We start from the raw sequence: 14474 nt of genomic DNA, 5'->3' as shown, positions 1-14474 counted from the left end.
TCACCACAAAGAAAGCACACACAGCCTGTTACCAGACTATGATGGTTAAGAAGCAGGGCTTTACAGGGCAAATGCTAAGGGTCAAAACCACAGGATTAATTACAGTAGCAGAAATGCTGGCAAACATAGATAGCTGAAGAAAATTGGTATGATTCCCACAATGATTCAAAGAACTCTTTATCAAGTGAAAGTCTGCTTTGGAATGCTGCAGCATGAAAATACATTTCAAGCAGTTTCAACAACCTTGGTAAAGAATTCTTCAAAACCAACTTATATCTTTGTGTCTGGCAAAAGCTGTAACTCACAGGTAGGCTTGAGCCCCAGGACTACTATACCTGGAAATCAAGCACTGCTCTAGATTCAGATAGGATACTGCTACACAGGCTGGTCAAATGATACTTATGTTGAGACTGCCGTTCTTCCTTTCAGACGCTTCCTAGAATAGAACTAGGTTCTTTGTATTAGGCATCACAGATTGTGCTCTTGTTCAACAGGGCACACAAGTTCTCAAAGATACCATTTGTTCTTCTGTAATTTTGCAAAATGATTGCATAAGGATTCATGTTTTTTAGCATATACTTTGCAAGTGTAAAAAAAAAAAAGGAGCCTTGTTTGTTTTCTGCGTAAAATCCAATGTGCCAAGTCACAGAGTTTCAGCATCAGGAAGGAACTGAATCAGTCTGAGGAAGACTACGAAGGACAGACTTTAATGCATAGTTTGATTAGTCTTGTCAGCCAGAAAGGTTGTTTCTAACTTTAATTACAAAACTAGAGGCCAAACAAAATGTGTTGCACAATGATAAGTTTAGCTTATATTGTGGCTTTGAAATTATCTTTCCCATATTTATTGAAGAGCAGAAAGCAAGCTGTGCATTCATACTAGTGGTTATGACAACTGGTTGTTAGAGGTTATGGGAAGGTCAGTAGGAGAGCAGATTTTCAGAAAATTAAGCCTTTGACTCTCAACTACATTACAAACATGGGAGCAGTTTAAAAATGCCTTAATTGTTGAAGGCAAAAGCACAAAGTAATTAGAAAAAGTTAAGGGTAATAAATGCATATGAAGCAATTCCACATCAGAAGCAAAAGCCCAACGCAGTAAAAAGAAGAGGAGGAGGGAAAATAATCATTAAATTCAAACTTCTGCAGAGCTAATTAGAGTGTACGGAAATGTTAGGGAAATCTGAAGCAAACAAATTATTCAGGAATATTCTGGATTCTTCTTTCTGTGAGATTGACTAGGTAAGCAACTAATAGTTGTTTAAATCTAGGATATCATACCTTGGTATGAAGTTCCCTTTAAACACTGTGACTAATTCTCAATAAAACACCCAAGAGAAGGGAGCACTGTCCTAAATCACATAGAAATGTATAGGTGAGCTTCAATGGTCCAAATTTGAACTGCAAGAAGAAACAAACAGAGCACGTCTTGGCATGTTTGCTTCAGCCAATGTATGGGTTGGCTTGTCAGTTGCTGTTCTAGCTTACTGCGATCTAAAATAAATACTGAGAATAAGGTTGCATTCCAACTATTTACTCCCCAGGCTATTTAATATCTACATGAATTGAACCACTGCCTGAGTTGTCCAGGGGCCAACGTGATGATAATCCAACTCTATTTCTACTTTTTAACTGAGTCAAACAAATATGTGTCAGGATTATGGAAAGAGTGACAAGATAGGGGTATTGTACAGGTGGGGAGAACTTATCTATGCAAGAGCTGGTTCTCTGAATATGCTGGATAAAGTCACATGTAGCCCGCTGTAGCCCGGGATGTTCTTTAGATCTTGCCTTTGGAGTCCAAGTGGCATCCATGTCTACTTCAAGCACCTCTTATAAGCTGCAAATGATACATCAGCTGCAGTAGTTCTTGAACAGGAATGACCCTCCCATATGAGATATCCATGCTTTGGTCACATAAAGATTACTCTCATGTGTTTTATGTGGGCCTGCCTTTGATAACCACTCATAAACTTCAGTTGGGCCAAAAATGTAACAGCAAGACTTCTGATTGTGTTATCCCACAATGGACTCATTAACCTAGCCTACAAAATCTACATCAACTTCTGGAGTGTTACCAAGTGCAATTCAAACTGTTGGACTTTGTCTATATAGCCCTAAATAGCTTGGGACTAGTGTATCTGAAGATTTCTTCCTCGTGTACAATCCAGCTCATATGCTTTGGATGACACCCCCCCCCCCAGATGACCTGAGAAATAACTAAAAATGACTTCACCACTGGGCTGGCATGCCTATGGAACCCTCTTCCCTAAGTGTTTAGGTTCCAAGCAAAGAATTACCCTACCCAGACTAGCCCTACCATTAGACAGAACGAGGCAGCTGCCTCAGGAAACTGATTTTCCGTGTGAAAAGCAAGCTCAGAAAATGGTCCTATTGGTTTAATTGGGCCAACAAACTGTAACTGGCCATCCCACAATGCCAGGGGGACTTCTGACCTAAACTGTAGTATTGAGTAACAAATCAAAGTCTAACTCCAAGAAGTGAAACTGACAGCCTCTGGAGTGCAGAGACATGGTGCCAGCTGGCATTGCATCTGAACATTTTGCACAGAGACAGCAGCAATGACAAGTGAGCAAACTGGAACTCCTTAGTTGTCTGTGTCCCACCAGGAAAATGCCAAGCTGACAGAAGGACAATTACATGTCCTTCAAAGTATTCCAGAAGCACGATCCATGGTTCCTCAACAGAAACGTTAAGAAAAAGGAAGGCATGCACAGGTTTCAATGTATTGCTGCCTTCAATCCCACTCAGTCACGTAACAAACATCTCACTCGCCGAGTCAAACAGCAACTAAAATGCTTTAGAGAGGTAGGGCTGTCCACAAGCTTTAGGCCAGGGACGAGGAACCTGTCACCCTCAAGATGTTATTAGCTTGCAGCTCCCATCAGTCGCAGCCATTATGTCCAGAGATGGTTGGAGCTGTAATCAAACATCATCTGGAAGGTCACATGTTTTACTGGAGAGTCACGTGTTTTATTCAGAAATAAGTCACCCTGTTTTCAATAGGCCTTACTCCCAGGTTTATGCTGATGGCATTGCATATCCTGAGTACATGGTAAGCTGAGTTTGGTTTGATAAGGATATAATTACAATGAATATTTTGGTTTTTCACAAAATTCCCATTTACCTCAATAATAATAATAATAATAATTTATACCCCACTCATCTCATCTGGCTGGGTTTCTGTAGCCACTCTGGGCGGCTTCTAGCAGGATATTGAAAACACAATAAAACATCAAACATTGAAACTTCCCTAAACAGGGCTGCCTTCAGATGTATTCTGAAAGTCAGGCAGTTGTTTATTTCCTTGAAATCTGATGGGAGGGCATTCCACAGGGCGGGTGCCACCACTGAGAAGGCCCTCTGCCTGGTTCCCTGTAACCTCACTTCTCGCAGTGAGAGAACTGCCAGAAGGCCCTCGATGCTGGAGCTCAGTGTCTGGGTTGAAGAATAGGGGTGGAGAAGCTCCTTCAGGTATACTGGGCCAAGGCCGTTCAAAATATAAAATAAAACCTTCAAAATATAAAATAAAACAGAAGATTTCTCTCCCAGTATCTTCAAATTTTCCACCCACTCTGCTCCTGCTTCCTCTTGTTTGAAACTTATTTGGAATAAAAAAACTTTGGAAAATCTGGGAGAAGAAGCAGTAAATCAGACCAGTGAGGCTGATGCATTATTCAGAATTTGAAAGCAGATAATCCCATCACTGAGCTTCTGACTGCTTTAAGTAAACCAGTTTTCTGTTCTCTGTATCTGTGAAGAAAAGATTCAAAACAGAAAACCAGGATACTTAAATGATACACTAACCCAAGGTTCTTAGTCCAGATTGCTGTATGCGGTTGAAACAGTCCTTACGGGGGGGGGGGGGGACATAAATGTGCCCGATGGAGTATGTGGCTTAGAATCAATATCATTTTGTCATATTCGTTATAAAGCATAATGAAAAGCAATGGCATTACTGAAACTTCATAGGAGTCCGGAGCTCTGGAGCCCTGAATGATTCAACAATGTAGCTTTCAGAAGAAAAATGAACCTGGCTGGCTGTTTCAGAGGGAAAACCTCCAGAGTAATATGCTGTAATTTAAAATATGTAAAAACTTCAATGACTCCCAAGTTGCTCACACAACTATTTAAACATGATCCTCTAGGAAGAGCAGTTCCCTATTAACTCATACTCTACTTCTAGAATGTTACCATCAGCTTTGAAAGACATATACTTTACAAATCGCAGCAGATCTCTGCCAGAATATAAACAGAAGCATTTTAGAGCTGTATCTCTGCATTTCAATTTGATAAGAATGTCAGTGTAATTTGGACCCATTACTCCTTCAGTTCTCTAACAAAGAGTAACAAATAGAAATAATAATAATAATAATAATAATAATAATAATAATAATAATAATGACTAACGAATTTATTATTGCATACAGTGGCGTAGTGGGGGTAGGGTGGGAGGACCATGATCCCTGGCACAAATTTATGAGGGGCTGCAACCAGGCACCCCCACAACAGGCTCCCTCATTGAGGCCAGAGCTGCAGGGAGGCAAACCACACCCAGCTGGGCCTTCAAGGCTGGGGTTGTGCCTCCTCCTCATGCCCGGCGAAGGGACACCCATATGCACCCTGACCCTGGGCCAGCAGAGAGAGAAGGAGGGGGAGAGTGCTGCAGTTGCCCACCGAGAAGGGAGGGAGGAAGAGGAAGGCAGGAAAGCACTGCCGGAGCCAGGTGCATTGCCTAGAGTGCCTTGCTACAAGGACAGGAGGGTGACACAGCGGTGCTCCTGGCTTTGCATTTCTCTGTCTTATTTATGTTTCCAGGTAGGGGCTAGTTTGCAAGGACAGACTCCCTTGATTGGATGCTGGCCAGCGAAGGATATGACCATGGCCCAGTCCACCAGGGGGGCACATCCCACCCCACCCCGGGCGCAGGCAACCCACGCTATGCCCGTGATTGCATAAGCTGTCATGGATCACAGTCCACTGTATCAGATGCATAAAGCAATACTTATATTTATAACAGCAGTTTTCCCCCAAAATACCATCTGCAGAGGGTGGGGAGAGAAAGAGTTTTCAGGGAGGAGACTGTAAACAAGGAGGTCAGAGGGAAAGCTGCTTTTAAAAAGAACATATACTGTACGTTTTCATTGTTTTATAATTGTAACGGTTATATTATATTGTTGTGACCCATTTTGGACCTTATAGTAAAGATTGGGTAAGAAATCTTAAAAATAAATAAATGGATCAGGATTTTTTTTTCAATAAGGAGACAACTCAAAAGAATGGACTGTTGTTGAAGTTATCACCCGAACTTCATCTGGTTTTTATCTGTCTTCAGTTCGATGGACTTTATGAGTTTGAGACACCAAGAATCATCCATCAAAACACACAAAAATATTTTGGATCTCCACCACTTACCACCCTGCCCCCTGCCAGCAATCATACTAAATTTCAATCCATAAAGTGAACAAAAAGTTCACTGTTTCCTGTACTGCCTTGTAGAGAAATAGCACTTGAGTTAAGCACAGATTTGTACAATGATGACAGTGTGCTAACAATCAAACCCACAGCAAATGACCTTATTTATTTTAAAATGTTTAATTATGCAGAAACAATCTGAAGCACACCCTCTGTTTAGCAATGTCCCTTAATGTTTAGTAATGTCCCTTAATGTGACGAGAGGAGCAGAAAGAGAGCCTAACATTCTGTTCAGGAAGATTACTTCCTTTCCTACACAGATAAATAATCCAACTGCTTCAAGCTGTGAAGTTTGTTTCTTTTAAAGCACTAAACATCTCATCCTAGAAGAGGAGAAGCAGACTTCTCATCTCCAGAGCCAAAACCAGCAAGGCCAAATTATAATGTAAATAATCAAGACTCACTTGCTTTGTTTTTTACTAGACTGATATTACTTTACTTACTCATAGCTGACTGGCTAAAATGTGTGCAAAGTAGGCGATTCTTTGAACTACTGTAGTCATTTAGGAAGCAAACTTGGTGCAGAACAGTCATCTAGGTTTATCAACACTGCATACAACACTTACCCAATCTCCCAACTAAGAACAGCTCCCCATGTGACATTTTAATATTAAGATATCATTTTGGGGTAAGAAAAAGCATGTGCAATGCATGCAATCATATGCAAAAAGCCTGGCCATTTTATATGCACATACATTGAGAAGTCATAGTGGATAACCACTCCCCACCATGTAGTTACTCAGGTGTTCATGGTGAGTTCCAGCACCTCTTTTTCTAGAAAAAATGGCACTGGAAATACTACTGTATTTGTCCAATTGTTCCTATACAGGGGTATGGGATATTTCTGGTCGGGGACATGTTGTGCTCATTCTGGAGTAGTTCATCCACATTTGGTCCCCTCCATGCACTCAGCTCTTACTTCTGGCTCCTAGAAGCCGACAGCACTCACGCCCTGGGAAATTGATTTGACTGGCTGGCTAAACCAGGTGAGGGTAGCCAACGGGTCTTAAACCCTTGGTAAGTCAGATGAGTCTCCTGCATGCGAAGACAGGCTCTGGCATATTGAGCAGACAAGGCCAACAGTGGGTTCAATGGCCAAAAAGATGGTTTCTGTGTGTGCTGTTGAGGGAAATGAGGGGGAGATGGGGCTTGTTGACCTGGGAAGGTAGCCCATCTAAGAGAAGGAAAACACTGGTCCTAAACCTCCACAATGCTCTTTCATGAGAAAGGCTTTGGGAATAAACCCCGAGGAACAATCCATACTCATTGCCTCATGGGATGTCACGGAAAGAAGATATGGTTAAATAGTAAACAAGGGGTTCTCAAGCTTATTTCTCTGGGCCACACTTTCAGAATATAAATTTGCTCACACCACGCCAATTTTTCAATTGCTAAGAAATACATTGGAAAACAAAGAGAAAGAACTCCTGGCAGTGTTTGATTTACTACACAGAACACAACTACTTTAGCTTATGATCACGGGAGATCCAGAAAGTATTAAAAAATGCAGCTATAAAAGAGTATGAATCATTCCCAAAATATAATTACAAACGAGTCTCTTACATATGTATCTTAAGCATGTACACAAACTCAATGAGAGGTCTGAGCTTGCTTTTGCCGGGTAATCTCATTTATATTTGAGACAAGCAAACTCTAATCTCCTCATCAACATAAAGAAGCCTTTCTCTTTTCTGACCTTTTATATTTGTCAGAGTTGAAAACCCCTCTTCACAACAATATGTGAAGAACTTTAAAATCTCCCCACCACACTTGGCATCCTCTCTCCTGTCATACCAGTGTGGCAGTCGACACCCTTTCAGAACCAATGGAGCAAACCCTACACAAATCCAGAGCAGAGTCCTGATGGTGGGTGGAGTCTTGCACGCATCCTTCTGGCAGCTCCTGCAGCCAAGCTGGTGCCAAATATATTGCTTTCCTTTCCTTTGGACCACATCAGCAAGGCTGAGAGGGGAGCTGTTTCGTCTGGGCAGCTCAGGACCTCCACACGCACTGCCCTGGCTTGTGCCCCGGAGAGCTCACTTTGGTGCTGTTAACACAGCAAAAACAACACGGGAGGCAGCAGTTGTGATTTAAAAGCTCAGCCTGATTGTTGTAAGATAGAAGTGCTATGGGTTGCCTTAATCAGTAGGAGTAATCATCATGTCTCACTGGTCAGCTAACACCCGCCTTAAGCTGGGCAGCTCCTGGTCCATAAAGTACTGACCCAGCACTGTCAGCCTGCTTCAATGGGAGCTTTGAGGTTAGAGTATCATTCAACAAGCCAACCAGGCGCTCTCCTGCATCGATCTGTACAGCCACAGCAGGCGTTGTAACTCTCCAATGGTTTTATTTCACCCCTGAAGGTACACTTTCCCATTGTCTTCTAAGACAAACAGATGCCAATGAATAGCTCCTATATAGGGCCAAACCAACAGCAAACTTTGTTTCAGTGGTCATATCTGGCAGCTCCTGGCATCAGTTGCAGGTGGGTGCAGTCAGTGGGGTAAAGATGTTGACAACAGTCCTGTTTAAAGGGCCCTGGACCCTGGACCCAACCAATGGAACACAAATATTACAAAGAGAGGAAAATCACCAGGGGCTAGAGGATGAAGCAGGCAAGGTGGCAATGAAAAGGAGGTGGAGCTGTGAAAGTGGCACAGAAACCTTCCCACACAGTGTATTGAGAACTTGGGAGGAATGACTTAACACCTCTGCCTAGACCGAATTCAGGATAAGAGGCATGGGGCAATCTTAAAGTGCCTGGGGAGAGGGCAGACCTATGCCATACACCAACCCTGCTTTAGACACTCCAATAATAAATACCTGACTTGTTTTTCACTCTTTAGATTTTTGCATGTGGTCTTCTCATTTACTTAACTTTATTCAAGCTCCATCTTCGCAATTTTGGCCTTGTACAAATGTCAACACATTTTACCACTTAAACAGAAAGCAACATAGACTTGGTTTAAAATGAAGGTATTGTGAATATATTTCTTCTAAAACCAAAACCAAAAACCAGATCTTATAATAATTTCAATGTGACACTCCAGTTATGAAATAATAATTGTACAGAATGGATCATACCGCTATTCAAAGTTGCTGGTTCCTGCCCCACACCCCAAACAGCACAATTGTTGCTGAGCAGAAACTGGCTGCAGTAGAATCTTTGGCACCGGCAGAGACTGCCTGCGATGTCAGTGGGATCTCCCAACTTTACTTTGAAACCAGCCCTAGCGTGCTCTGCTTTTTATTAGATCATCAACACTGGCCAAAATGGGAGAGTTAACCCTTTCCCCTGTGCCATTTCCCTGATCTATTATTATCTAAGATACTATTAGCCCAGATTTCACCCCGGTGGGACTAATAACTCCACAACAACAATTTATATCACAAAAAACTCTCATGGGTATAAGCCCCATCCTCAGTGCCACTGCCCTGATCGCATCTGAGCAGGTCCTGGCAGCTTTAAGCTGTGCACACATTACCATTTACTCTGGCTCCTGTGCGCTCTCACCACTGGTGTTTGAAGCTGCGCACACATGACATTAGCTATAATCCCTATCTAGAGTTCCTTGAGAAATACTGCTATTTGATGTTTCCCCCACCCAACCGCTTAAACCAGCTTCCATTCAGTTTGAAAGCATAAGCCACATTCACTCTGCATTTATACGGAGGTGTGTAAATTTGAGACAGCCATTGCACATGCGCAGACATTGCAATGCACAGATGGCAGCATATCTGCACAGATGGCAGCCCCATGAATGGGTTGCTGGGTGGGTTGAAGGAGTGAGAAAACCAAAAAAGGTAATGTGCATCAGGTGAAGACATCCCAGCCCCCTCCCTCTCTGGTGTGTACAGAACCATGGAAATGCAACAGGCAAACACCGCAACCTCAATGCATTTTAAACCACTAATGTGTACCTAGCCATAAGGTCAAAAGAGTGAATTTTGAGTGCTCAGAACCACAGGCCCAAAGGAGGGCCTAGGTGAGTAGTTTGATGCAGGGATACAAAAAAAGGCTGTAAAAGTGCCAGAATGGCCAGCTCTAGTGCTTTATTAATTAAGAGTGCAAACTTTACAACACAGCATGCAGAACATCGCTCCCTTTACACACATGGGACAGACACTGCAACAATGAGAGGTTGTCATGACTTGTCTGCACTCAAGCAAATGTTTACATCCTTTATGCAAAAAGCAGCATATGTCAGTTTGCCCAGAATCTCCCATCACACCTGAGATAGGTGACAGCTGTCCAAAGCTTCTCCCCTCTCTGGGCCTAAAGCCCATCATCCCAAGGTCCACAGATAAGCATAGCATCAAAGCAAGCCAATTAGCATATATCAAAGCAAGTGAATACTGTATAAACATATGTATAAGCTCATTCTTGCCACAACTACCAATTAGTTTGGGGGTTATCCTGTCTACGAAGATGGGATTTGTAGGCCTTCCAGAACATTTCATATTTGGTTCAGCATATCAAGCTCCTGGTTCCTGACTGTTCTGACTGCCCTGAGTTCCAAGGGCACTGCCCACCTGTTTCAACACAGCAAACAGCCACATACTGTCTGAGTTCAGGGTGCCAAACACTTGGTTTCAAACGTCTGCTAACCTACATTCAAATAGTTAGGGAGTGGTTAATCCTAGCTTGTAATAATCAGAGCGTCTTTGCCTGTGCAAAATGCCTGCACTGGCATGGAATGTCTTCAGAGAAAGGGGGAAAGCCCTTCAGAGACTCTCGTCCTATTAATTTTTAGCAGCTCTCCCAACCCGGGCGCCCACAATGTCCCAAGTCCGGATAACTGTTACTAAACAACAGAGGCGCAAATGCAAGCGGGGGCCGGATGCCCAGTCACCAGCGACTGCTCCTCTGGGCAGCAAGGCAAGTTGAAACCTGACATTTGACACATCGCAAAGGCACGTTGCTGAACTGGAGCCTGCTTTGGGGACATGACACCTGTCTCCGACAACACCCAGAGGCGACGAAAGGCGCGTCCCCAGAGGGAAACCTGGAGCTAGCTTAAGCCCTGAACCATCCCAAAGACTGCAGGGGCGACAGGGACGCCGGCGGGTATCTGAATCAAACTAAACAGCAACGAGGTTTTGCAGCGCTGGCTCAGTTCGAGCAAGTGCCGATGAGAAAAGCATCGCCGGGCGACGGAGCCCTGCCGGAGGAGGGAATAGAGGGGGCAGAAAGATTACCCGGGTCTTGAAGCGCCGGTGCCTCTCCGGGTCCGAGTAGGTCCTGTCCACCGCCAGGGCGGTGTCGCTGCCAGGCATGGTGACCACGTTCTTCCCTTCGACACCCAGCCAGAGTCCCAAACCTTCGTAGCCGAGCAGCGAGATTGCCGGAGTCCCTCTGCCTGGCCAGGCACAGCACTAGGCTGCCTGGCTTTCGCCGCCTCCTGGGCGTGTGTGCGAGAGGGGGCGGGCGGCTGAAGCGGACAAGGCACGCCCACCAGAGGCTCCCCGAGCTCGACTGACGCCCTCCAGCCTTCCGCCGTCTCGCGGCGCGCCTTCCTGAAAAGCGCTCAGGAGGAAACGAGCGGCGTCTACGCCAAAGACACATCGCCGAAGACAGACGCGCCCTCCCTCGGAAGGCGAAAGGCAGGGGGCCGCTTGGGCGCTGTGGGCTAAACCGAAACCTCCACTCCCAACCGCGCCGCCACCCTGGGCTCGAAGCACAGGTTGCTGCTCCACTCCCACCCGCACATCCCAAGAGACCACCAGTAAAATAATTTTTTTTAAAGAGAGTCGCTGGGGCTGGGGGCGCTTGGAAATGCGTGGAACCTCTCAGTTTGGCAATTAAGCCAAAGGAAACGTGTGCGCGCGCGCACACACACACAAAAACAACAGGAAATCTAACGCTTTGATAGCGAAAGTTATCAGTAAGGCAAAGGGCTGTAATGGAAACGCGGGACTCTTCAGGATCCAGATGGGAAAACTCCTTTCCTTGATACCTACCATTTACGAATATGAATCGGTAATCAAATGTGATTTGAGCAGGGCTGCTTGAAAAGTGTGAGTGGAAACTGTCCAGTTAATTCATTTGGGGGGGGGGGCGCACAGGTCCAGCGGCCCTGTTGTTGTTTTTTTGTTTTTTTAAAAAAGGATAGTTGGAGAAATGACAGAAAAAAACAGGCCAAACTGATTAGTGGGACTGGAACACCTCTTCTTTATAAAGAGAGGCGAAATGTTTGGGACTTTCTAAATTGGGATGGGGAGGTACGTAACTAGGATGAGGGGGCCTGATATTTATGAAATCACAACTAAGATATTGTAGTGTGGAGTGCTCGTTTTTTAAGCTTTCCTGCCACCCCATTTCTGCTCCATCTGTCAGCCAGCATCCCATGATCATGGAGCATGCACAGAACACATAAGAAACATAGGCGGCTGCCATACTGAGTAAGGCCCTTTGATTAATCTAAATCAAGACTGTCTACACGGGCAGCAGCCTGGGTTCATTTAGAGTTTTTTTTTTCCCTTTAAAAAAATACTACAAATCTTTGGGTTCCTCCCCCCACCTGCTCTTCTTTAACGATCACTCGTAGCCGGGTAAGATTGTCTTCCATGAATATGGTCTTAACAGTGTGTCCATAAGTGACTGTGGAGTCCAATTCCAGCTAATACTTTATCAACTTAAGGACTGACACCTGAGCTATATTAATATTTAGGTTGAAGCATGGTGGGGAGAAAGTGAATATATTTACACCACCAACTCCCTCCTAACATTAGGACTCAAAGCAACCCAGAAGAACAACAGACAAAAGAGAGTAATTATTAATCAAAAAACACAATTAATGTATGGAACCCCTTACCATAAGACCTGGTAATGGCCACTAGCTATCACAGCAGAGAGCTACGGTTAGTTGTAGTCATTCCTGGGAATCTGTCCAATCCTTTATAAAAGTTAATGGTACTGAATTCCCTAAGCTAATTACAAATATGCTACAAAGTAACTGAGACTCAATTTTTTTATGTAAGCTAAACAAAAAGCAGATGTTTTAAGGATTTATCCTACAATATTCTCTCTAGTGCAGTGAATATTTCATAAATCATGAGCAACGGCTGTCTAAGTTGATTGATGAGCAGAAGAAAACCACTCAGGAGGTCAAGCTGAGCAATCTAAGTTTGTGCTTTTATTTTATTCTCTCCCTGCTCCCCATTTCTTCCATCTAGTACAAAAGTCTAATACAAGACAGCTTTCCTGTTTTTCTCAAAAACTGCCAGAACATGTGGCTCAATTAGCATTCTTGAAATGGAAAGGCATTGTGCTGGGCAGAAATGCCCTCCTATCGTCACTTTTTCATCTCCTTCTCTTCAAAATCTATCTGTGCTCCCCAGATGTTATTTCAGTCATTATGCATTTTGAAAAGAGAACCATGCAGTGATTTTCTGATGCCGTTGTGGTAGTATAAGATAACATGAAAGGAAAAGCAATTTTCAAGAAACCCTACTTATAGCTTTGCTTCACTGTCTGAGATTCTACGAAAATGTATAAAAATAGGATGCAATTTCTAATGGTTCAAAAGATGGGTGGCACCTTACTCTCTAAACTACCTGCTCTAAAAATGTTTATTGGGACTATTACACAGAGGCTGACGTGCAGAGAAGCCCACTAATCTCCCTTTCCTTTCCTCTTATCATGCAGACGCCTTACCCAAGGAGTATGAATGGGACTGAGAAGAATGCTTTCTTTGGTTCCTAAGAAAACTTCCTTGCCAGGGATGGAGATGATTCCAGAGGGCCAGTCTATTCACCTTGAAACAACAACTATGAAGACTATGAAATTGGGATAGCTCAGTTGGTTGAGCATGAGACTCTTAATCTCAGGGTTGTGGGTTCAAGCCTAACATTGGGTAAAAAATCCCTGCATTGCAGGGGTTGGTTTGGATGACATTCATGGTCCCTTCGAACTCTATGATAGGGCAAGAAGCTGACTGCAACATATAACTTATACTCTGTTTATCACAGGAACTGGTCTCTATACAGTGGTACCTCGGGTTAAGAACTTAATACGTTCTGCAGGTCCGTTCTTAACCTGAAACTGTTCTTAACCTGAAGCACTACTTTAGCTAATGGGGGCCTCCTGCTGCCACCATGCCGCCGGAGCACGATTTCTATTCTCATCCTGAAGCAAAGTTCTTAACCCGAAGTAATATTTCTGGGTTAGCGGAGTCTGTAACCTGAAGCGTATGTAACCTGAGGTACCACTGTACCTTAAACAGGATACTGTACAACTGGAACAGGGTGACTTGAATAAGTGCTTCTCAAGCTATCTGAGATGGTGGACTAGCAAACCCCACACAATATGCCAAACACTGGCATCATGTTTGGTCCCTGAAGTGCACCATCCAACCTGGGTTGTGATGGTGTTGCCTTTGAGTAGCACTGACCTAAATGGGGTCAGTTCCTTGATGAGGACATTTTTGCAACATTTGGGACTTTTTCATTTTTAAAAGACTTAAGTAAGGAGTGCTAGTCAGACATAAAATTATGCACTGAGTGGCGAAAAGAAATTAGAGCTTTCCTCCCTTTCTCATAATAGCAGAACCAGGCTCATCCAGTTAAGCTGACTATTGGAAGATTCAGAACAAACAAAACAAAGTACGTCTTCACATTGCACTGAGTTTAACTATGGAAGTCACCACCCACAAGATGTAGTAGTAATGGATGCCAACTTCAGTAGCTGTAAGTGGTGCAGCAGTAAAACTGCTAGCACATGTGCAAAGCTAAGCAGGGTCTGGTATGGTTTCAAATTGGATGGGGGACCGCGTGTTGAGATTCCTGCATTGCAGGGAGTTGGACTAGATGACCCTCAGGGTACCTTCCAACTCTATGATTCTATGAATAGGGGATTAGACGGATCAATGTCTATGTAGTCATGATGCCAAGATACTACGTCTAGTATCAGAGGTGGTACAGTGCTGAAATCTGAATGCCAGTTGCTGGGCAACAGGAGCAGGAGAGCCCTGTTGTGC

General features: G+C 43.8%; 1 protein-coding gene across 3 annotated transcripts in view; it reads right to left on the bottom strand.

Moving 5' to 3' along the window:
• Positions 1–14474, bottom strand: part of TMCC3 (transmembrane and coiled-coil domain family 3) — a 92923-nt gene that overhangs the window by 31141 nt on the left and 47308 nt on the right. The window contains exon 1 of one of the 3 annotated variants that reach the window (XM_081210951.1): positions 10696–10828. The exons of the other annotated variants lie outside the window; for them this stretch is intronic. Within the exon in view, the coding sequence (XP_081067077.1) occupies positions 10696–10773 (78 nt within the window). The 5' untranslated portion in view covers positions 10774–10828. Of the gene's footprint in view, positions 1–10695; positions 10829–14474 lie in introns of those variants that run through there. 3 annotated transcript variants of the gene reach the window in all.

The sequence above is a fragment of the Podarcis bocagei genome (genome assembly GCF_964188305.1).
Source record: "Podarcis bocagei genome assembly, chromosome: 10".
Lineage (NCBI taxonomy): Eukaryota > Metazoa > Chordata > Lepidosauria > Squamata > Lacertidae > Podarcis > Podarcis bocagei.
Note: the sequence above shows the minus strand (reverse complement) of the source record. Positions and strands in the feature narration are given on the sequence as shown.